The 7,711-nt window shown below is 46.6% G+C and overlaps 1 protein-coding gene across 1 annotated transcript in view; it reads left to right on the top strand.

Moving 5' to 3' along the window:
- The window catches only part of ANXA2 (annexin A2), a 42,623-nt gene extending 41,863 nt beyond the window's left edge, over positions 1–760 (top strand). Inside the window, exon 13 of the mRNA XM_008051136.2 lies at positions 404–760. Coding sequence (XP_008049327.1) covers positions 404–463 — 60 coding nt within the window. The 3' untranslated portion in view covers positions 464–760. The remainder of the gene's footprint in view (positions 1–403) is intronic.
- The last annotated feature ends 6,951 nt before the right edge of the window (positions 761–7,711 follow it).

The following is a 7,711-nucleotide window of genomic DNA, read 5'->3' on the forward strand; positions in this document are numbered from 1 at the left end:
CCTCACCAGCTTATTTCCACTTGACCTTAAGAATCCAGGAAACAGCCGTGTGAGGCTGGAGAGCCCCCCGTCCCCCCAGAAAGGTGAAGGTGAGGGAAGAGAGTGGGAATGTGTGCAGAGCCCCGCTGCAGTCCAGTCACTCACCCGTGTTGGTGCTCACTGCCTGGTGTTGTTTGCCCCTGTGGTGGCAAGGGGACTGGCGGTCTCCCCCCAGCACAGGGACAGCTGGTGATGGTTTGGGTACAGCCTTGCAGGTCTTCGCGTCTGGACAGGTCCCACAGAGTCTTTCTCTTGTTTGTGGTGGGAGAGGCTCTGCGGTGCGTTGAGGCTACGTATGCATCATGGTGGAGTGTGAGCTTTTCTCTGATACCGCATTTCTTTTTTTCTTCCTGCCCATGTGTAGCAAGACACGAAAGGCGACTACCAGAAAGCGCTACTTTACCTGTGTGGGGGAGACGACTGAAGCCCGACATGGCGTGAGCATCCAGAAGTGGTGCTCCCCATGCTTCCAGCTAACAGGTCTAGAAAACCAGCTTGCAACTAACAGTCCCCCCGACCCTCCCTTGAGGATGACGTTAGCATTGCCCCACCTTCTTTTAGTTGCCTAAGCATTGCCTGGCTTTCCTATATAGTCTCTCTCATAAGCCAAAGAAGAGAACATTCCAAGAAGTTGGAAATGAAGTCTACGATGTGAAACACTTTGCCTTTCATGTACTGTGTCATAAACAAATGAATAAACTGAATTTTTACTTTAGAAACAAGCACTTGGTCACCTTGGTTTCAATTTAATTGTTTAAAAATTGAACTTGCTTAGGGGTTGTGTTGCTCTCCTGGTAAGGCTGCCTCTAGAGGAAGAAAGCTCTGGAACTGAGCTCACAGTGGCCACTCTCCACATGTGGCTATTTAAATTAAAAAACCAGTTCCTCAGTCTCACTCTCCACATTCCAAATGCTCAATATCCATGTGTGGTTAACAGCTAGAATATTGGACAGTGCAGGTGGAGAACATTTCCATTATAATAGAAAGTTCCATTGGATAGTACTATATGCCTGGGGATGGGAGGAGCCATGGGGGAGGAAAAATAGCCCAGAGTGTCCCTCACCTGCTCATCATTCTACAGGCCAATTAGGTGAAAACAAGCAGGAGTAGCGGCCACAAACTGGGGTGGTGGCTTCTGTTTAGCAAACATTGCAACTAGAAGTTGCAAGTGTTAAGTCCTTAGACTTGTAGTAGTAAATGATATCCTCCCTAACCTCAAGAACTCACCTTTCAGTGAGCCAGGCTGCAGCATTCTTGCAAAGGATCTCTAACAAAAGTGGATCTAGAGAACAGAGAAGAGGGTGCTATCCATTGGGGGGATTGAGGATGTCAGAGAGAAGGAAACATCTGCCCGAAAGTCTAAGGTGAAATTTTACAGCTGGGAGGAAGCTCTCCATGGAGATTCTTATGGTTCTGATAATGAATGACCTGTCTTTCTGACAGCTAGTACACGTGTCAGAAAGTACAAAGGTAGCTGGGTATGGAGGCTCGTGCCTGTCATTCCAGCCCTTTGGCAGGTGGAGGTGAGAGGATTACCTGAGCCCAGGGGTTCAAGACCAGCCTGGGCAACTTGGCAAGACCTGGTCTCTACAATAAATCAAAAAATTAGCTGGACACGATGGTGTGTGCCTATAGTTCCAGCTACTTGGAAGGCTGAGGCGGAAGGATGGCCTGAGCCCAGCAGGTTGAGGCTGTGGTGGCTGTGATCATGCCTGGACAACAGAGTGAGACTCAAAAACAAAACGAAACAAAAAACAAAGGAAAATACAAAGGCTATAGAGTGACTTTATGTAAGTGACCACTATGTATTGATGTATCTGTGTTCATAAATGATAAGGACTTTGTTTTTTTGAGTCTGGGCCTCACTCTGTCACCCAGGCTGGAGTGCAGTGGCACCATCATGGTTCACTGCAGCCTCAACCTCCTGGGCTCAGGCAATCCTTCCACCTCAGTCTCTGGAGTAGCTGGGACTGCAGGCACATGCCACCACACCTGCCTAATTTTTTTTTTGGTAGAGATGAAGTCTCACTATGTTGCCTAGCTGGAATCGAACTCCTCGGTTCAAGTCATCCTCTTGTCTTGGTCTCCCAAAGTGCTGGAATTACGGGTGTGGTAGCCTGTGGACTCCTTTCTATATAAGCACTTTCCCTAAGCAGGTGTAGGGCTGGGGTGAGGGGAAGTGGACAGCTCTCTCCTGACCCTTGGACTGTGTGTCCTCCTCAGGATGCTGTGCCCGCTGCTCATTCTTGGCACCTGGCCAATGTGGGGCACACTCAGTCATCCACCGGGACCGGGAAAGGAGTGGACTTGAATGTATGAGATGGGCAAGTTAGACAGATGTGGGGAATCTGGGAAAATAGAGAACGCCTACCCCACTTTAGACATTCAAATTTGATTAAAACAACTATAGTAACAACAGTACAGTGTTGGCCAAACCACACACATCTGTGAGCTGACTGGCTTGTTATTCTGACCCTTGGGCAAACTTATGTTGGAAATTCAGATGGAGCATGGCTCCTGAGCCCCCGAGTCCCAGAAAACACCTGGGAGGCCCCTGAGGTATTCTTTTTTTTATTTTTTTATTTTTGAGTTGGGGTCTTACTCTGTTGCCCAGGCTGGAGTGCAGGGGCATGCTCACGGCCACTGCAGCCTTGACCTGCAGGGTTCAGGTAATCCTGTCTCAACCTTCCAAGTAGCTGGGACTACAGGTGCGTGCCACCATTCCTGGCTAATTTTTTGATATATTGTAGAGACGAGGTCTCACCAAGATGCCCAGACTGGTCTTGAACCCCTGGGCTCAGGCAATCCTCTGGGCTCAGGCAATCCTCTTGCCTCGGCCTCCCAAAGTGTTGGGATTACAAGCGTGAGCCACCGTGCTCAACGAGATATTCTTTAAAAAGCAGGTCATGCAAAAATAAGGCACTTTATCAAATGTGTCCTGCTATACATATTAGAATTGATGTCCCAATTCCCCACAATATCCTTTTCTGTGTGCTCAGGGCAGAGTTCAAGGAACTGGATAAGAAGGACCTTTTTGTTTAACCCCAAATGATCATGTTGAACTTGGAATTGATGTTGCAGATCAGCAAACGCTGGGACTTTGTTTCCTCTCACCCATAAAAAGCATCACAGGCTGCCGAGGGCATGGATGAAGGAAAGAAAAGGCCATGTGGTGAGCGTGGGGGTCTTGCCTCCACTGTGCCCAGGACAGCCTAGCCACTGGGCTGGCTGCTCTGGACCGTCCGGTGGGTGTGAGGGAAAGTCCAAAAGGCAGGCTGGCCGGGGAAAGGCTCTAGGAGAACCTACCCACATGCTGCCTGCTGTCTTTGCTCTGCGTGGAGCCATGGCTGTCTTGCGTTTTCCAAAACTGACGGCAAGGGCACTTGGAATGTGATCTCATTTTCTTCTGGATTTCAGCCTGTCCTCAGTGAAGCTGGTCAAGCCATTTCTTGAGGTAAAGAGAACCATTTGGAGATGTGAATGTGGTCCCCAACAATTATACTTTGCAAAGAGAAGGAGAAGGGCCCTGGGCAGGCTTTATTATTTTGTGAGTTGATAACAAGAACTTCAATTTCATTATCTGAGGACTAAAAGGCAGTGGATGCAATGTAGCCATGAAGACTTCCTGTACTATGATGACATAGTGAACAAGAACAAGATCCCTATCAGTCCCCGGCCCGGCTGGTGTGGATGCTAGGGCTGGGCAGGGCTATGTCGTATGACTCCAGAGATCACTCCTAACATTGTCATGTGTGTGAATGGCATCTCTGCGGGAGCTGGGCAGTGCACAACCTGAGCAGGCACACATAATGGCTGTATACTGTGACCCTAGGCGTGGGTAAGATGGCCTATTAGGCCTTTTGTTATAGAGTTGGCTTCCGGATTAAAAGTTAGAAGTCAAACGCCACTTGGAAACAAATGGGTGAACCCCTAGGAATCTTTACTTTCCCATGGACTCCTGATCTCCGGACCAGCTGTACTGGGCCATGCACTCATGATTACGTCTATGAATCTTCCCCAGAATGCGAAGTTCCCATGGTATAAATTATGAGTTAAGATAGCTAAAGCGGGGAAAACCAGGCTAACAAAATGGCTGCATTTAGCAAGAAAAATGACTTGAGGACAGACATCTTTTAAATCAATTTTTAGTCTTTAAATGACTCCAATCTCCAGGCCTTTCCCTATGTTTTGACAAACAGCTTTGGCTTCTTATCCACATCAGTTTATTTGACCTCCTTTTTCCATCAGCTACCAAAATGAAAACTCCACTGTGAAAGAGAGAGAGAGATGGAGCAATTTTAAACATCCCTTAGCAATGAGGCAGAACATGCTATAGCCATCAAGTTCTAGTTGTTCATTCTATTTATTGAAAAAAGCTTGTAGCCTGATTTCTTTTATGCGAGTACATTTGAGCAAGCAAAGTTTATAGAGATGACTTATCTCATTACATTAGAAGAGTGATTTGCTATCTCAGCATCTATAAGCAATTTTAACAGACATTTCTGGATGAAGAAAAGATTTTGTAAATATATGCGAAAGACACAATTTCATCAAGCATTAAATTGGAGGTGCCCTGGAAAAATATTACATTTGTGCATTCAATTAGCTTGATTGTGGCTGGATTTTGTCCACTGAAGGCAGCATTTCTGCAGAAAAACAGAAGCATTCCCTTTGTCAGCAGGTTTCCCGAAACCGAGGAGCTTGCTTCACCCCTTGCGAGTCCTCCTTTGCATTTGTGCCGTTCCCAGCTCTGTATCCTTCATCAGGCCACTCTGTCTTGCTCGCCATAGTCGAGCATAAGATGAGCATGAGCCTGAAGCCACTTTCTTCAGTGGCCCCAACGGAAATCCAAACCCAACAATTCCAACTTCAAATAGACTGCGTCAAGTTCAAAAACTGGGTGAGCGCTGGGTAAAATTGGGAAGGACTCACAGGTGGACTTAAGTCCACTGAACATCCCTCCTGGCTTCCAGGAGGTCCCTCTCTCTTTTCAGGGCCTGCGGGATGCTGTTTAGCCTTGGTATGGCTGTTAGCCCATGGCCCTTTCCTTGAGATAAGTTTACGGGATTGGTCTTATTTTCTATCCTGGAATAGGAAATGAATGGTTGGAATCCAAGAGGGTTTTCTGGAGCCCCTAAAATCATAGTGAAATAAATGAGCTTCATGCCAGGTGCAGTGGCTCATGCCTGTAATCCCAGCACTTTGGGAAGCAGAGGCAAGAGGATTGCCTGAGCTCAGGGGTTCAAGACCAGCCTGAGCAACATGGCGAGACCTTGTCTCTACAGTAAATCAAAAAATTACCCAGGTGTGGTGGGGTGCTTATTCCAGCTACTTGGAAGATTGAGGCAGAAGGGTCACCTAGCCCAGCAGGTTGAGGCTGTGGTGGCCATGAATGTGCCACTGCACTCCAGCCTGGGCAACAGAGACTTGGACTCCAAAAAAAAAAAGAAAGAAAGAAAAGGAAATGAGCTTCATATTGAGGACAGTCGCAAATCTTTTCCAGTGGACCCCCCCCACTGCCTTGCTGACCTATAGTTGAACCCATCCACTTTCTCCTAATATGAAACAAACCAGAAAAGACCTATGATGCCAACAGAACCTGGCTGTAGGGGTGACTGGTATTTTTAAACAGTAGGTGAGGAACTAATTGGAAATTTCTCAGCTATAATCCGTTATAACCTAAGGTGATTATACTTTCAAGTAAATTTCTAAAGATTCATTAATTGATCCAAGAACTAGCAAGGAGTGTGGATCAGGAATAGAGCAATGTTTAAAACAAGTTTTAGGTTACTCCGTCAGTGAGGCTGATGAGTTTCAGATGTTACCATGGATTCCTAAGCTTTGGAGGACCACCTTGGTCTTAATACATCACCTCTGTCCTAACAGATATGACTCTTCTAGGATGAGGAAGATTTTAAAAGTCTAGAGTTCTGCAGGTTATATTTGGCCTCAGTCATTCACTGACTGACTTATTTATTCAATAGACAAACCTACTAGGTTCTGGTCACTGGGGAAAGAGAACTGGGAAGAATAAGAACAAGGCAGCATCGCCCAGGAGAATGAAAAGAGCTGTGAGCAAGAAAACCACAGGCGCTGGGGGTCCAGAGTATCAGGTCTCCATCCAAGATGGAGCACCTGAAAGGCTTCTAGGGGAGCAAGCCAAGTCTTAAAAAAGGATTGAATTTTTTTTCTGGTATACTTTTTCTTTTTCTTTCTTTTTCTTCTTCTTCTTTTTTTTTTTTTTGAATTGGGATCTTACTCTGTCACCCAAGTTGGAGTGCTGTGGCATGATCACAGCTTACCACAGCTTTGAACTCCTGGGTTCAAGTGATCCTCCTGCCTTAGCCTCCTGAGTACAGTCATGCACCACTACACCCAGCTAATTTTTAAAAATTTTTTTGTAGAGAAGAGGTCTCACTACGTTGCAGCCAGGGTGGTATTGGCAACAAGGCTAGTATTGAACTCTGGGGTTCAAGTGATCCTCCTGCCTTGGTCTCCCAAAGTGCTGGGATTACAGGCACGTGCCAACATGCCCAGCTAATTTTTAAAAATTTTTTGTAGAGACGAGGTCTCACTATGTTGCCCAGGCTGGTATGGAACTCCTGGGTTCAAGTGATCCTCCCAACTTGGCTTCCCAAAGTGCTGGGGTTACAGGCATGAGCCACCACACTCAGCTTGGGATGTTTGTTCTTATGAGAGGAATATGTAATCTCTGCAGAAAGTTGGAAAATACAGAAAAGTGTTAAGAAAGCTGAAATCACCTGAACCCCAGTTGGAACGAATCACCGTCAACATATCTGGCAGGATGACCTGTTTGAGAATCATTTCTTGTTTCCTTGACAGAAAGCTCATCAGGAAAGAACAAGAGGCCATTTTCCCTCCTCCTTCTCAAGCGGGGCTGGGAGATCAGACCTTCCTTCCCCATGGGAGACGTGAGGTGGTTTTGGATTTGTCAATGCCTAGTTCAGTCCAGGATGTAGACCTGGGTTGTCTCACATGATGGGCTCTGGGGTGAAGGGGAGAAGCAAGCAGCCTATCCCTGGGATAGTCAGGTTTCCAGAGACTGAGGGGAGGTGCCCAAGGGAAGAGTACGCAAACCCTCACACAGCACCTGGAATGATCCCAACAACCAGAACAGTCCACATCCCATGAAGGCAAGCCAGAAGGAATCTCTTCATGCCTACCCTCTGACTTTGTTTTCTCTTTGACACTTTCCACAAAATCTATCCCAGATAGATCGTAGTAAATGTTCTGGACACCTCAGGGCCCCATAGTTGAGACCTAACTTTGTGCTTTGAAGAGCCTAAGTGAACGCAGTTTTGTGTATCCGTAGGGAAAATAGGTTCCCGTCAGAGTCATAGGACAAGGAAAAAATATGAAATTTGTACTGCAGATCTTATATATTCCAAGTTGCTGGGAAAACAAAGAACCACAGATGATGATTCCAGAGCAGAGATGAAGCAAAAGAAGAGGGAGAGTCAGAACATGCCAGCGTTTCAGTGGGAAGGTTGCCAGCTCTGTTTCAACATGAGTTGGCATGTAGTTAACATCTGGTTTCCAATAGTAACAGATACAGAGGAAGGTCAGGTATGTCAGCCCACGTCCTAGCCTCTGTACTGTTTATTTCTTCCCTTGGCCGAGACCTCCAAATCCCCACATAGACATTCAGGCC

The sequence above is a fragment of the Carlito syrichta genome, unplaced genomic scaffold (assembly GCF_000164805.1).
Source record: "Carlito syrichta isolate Samal-C Ts95f unplaced genomic scaffold, Tarsius_syrichta-2.0.1 Scaffold166711, whole genome shotgun sequence".
NCBI lineage: Eukaryota > Metazoa > Chordata > Mammalia > Primates > Tarsiidae > Carlito > Carlito syrichta.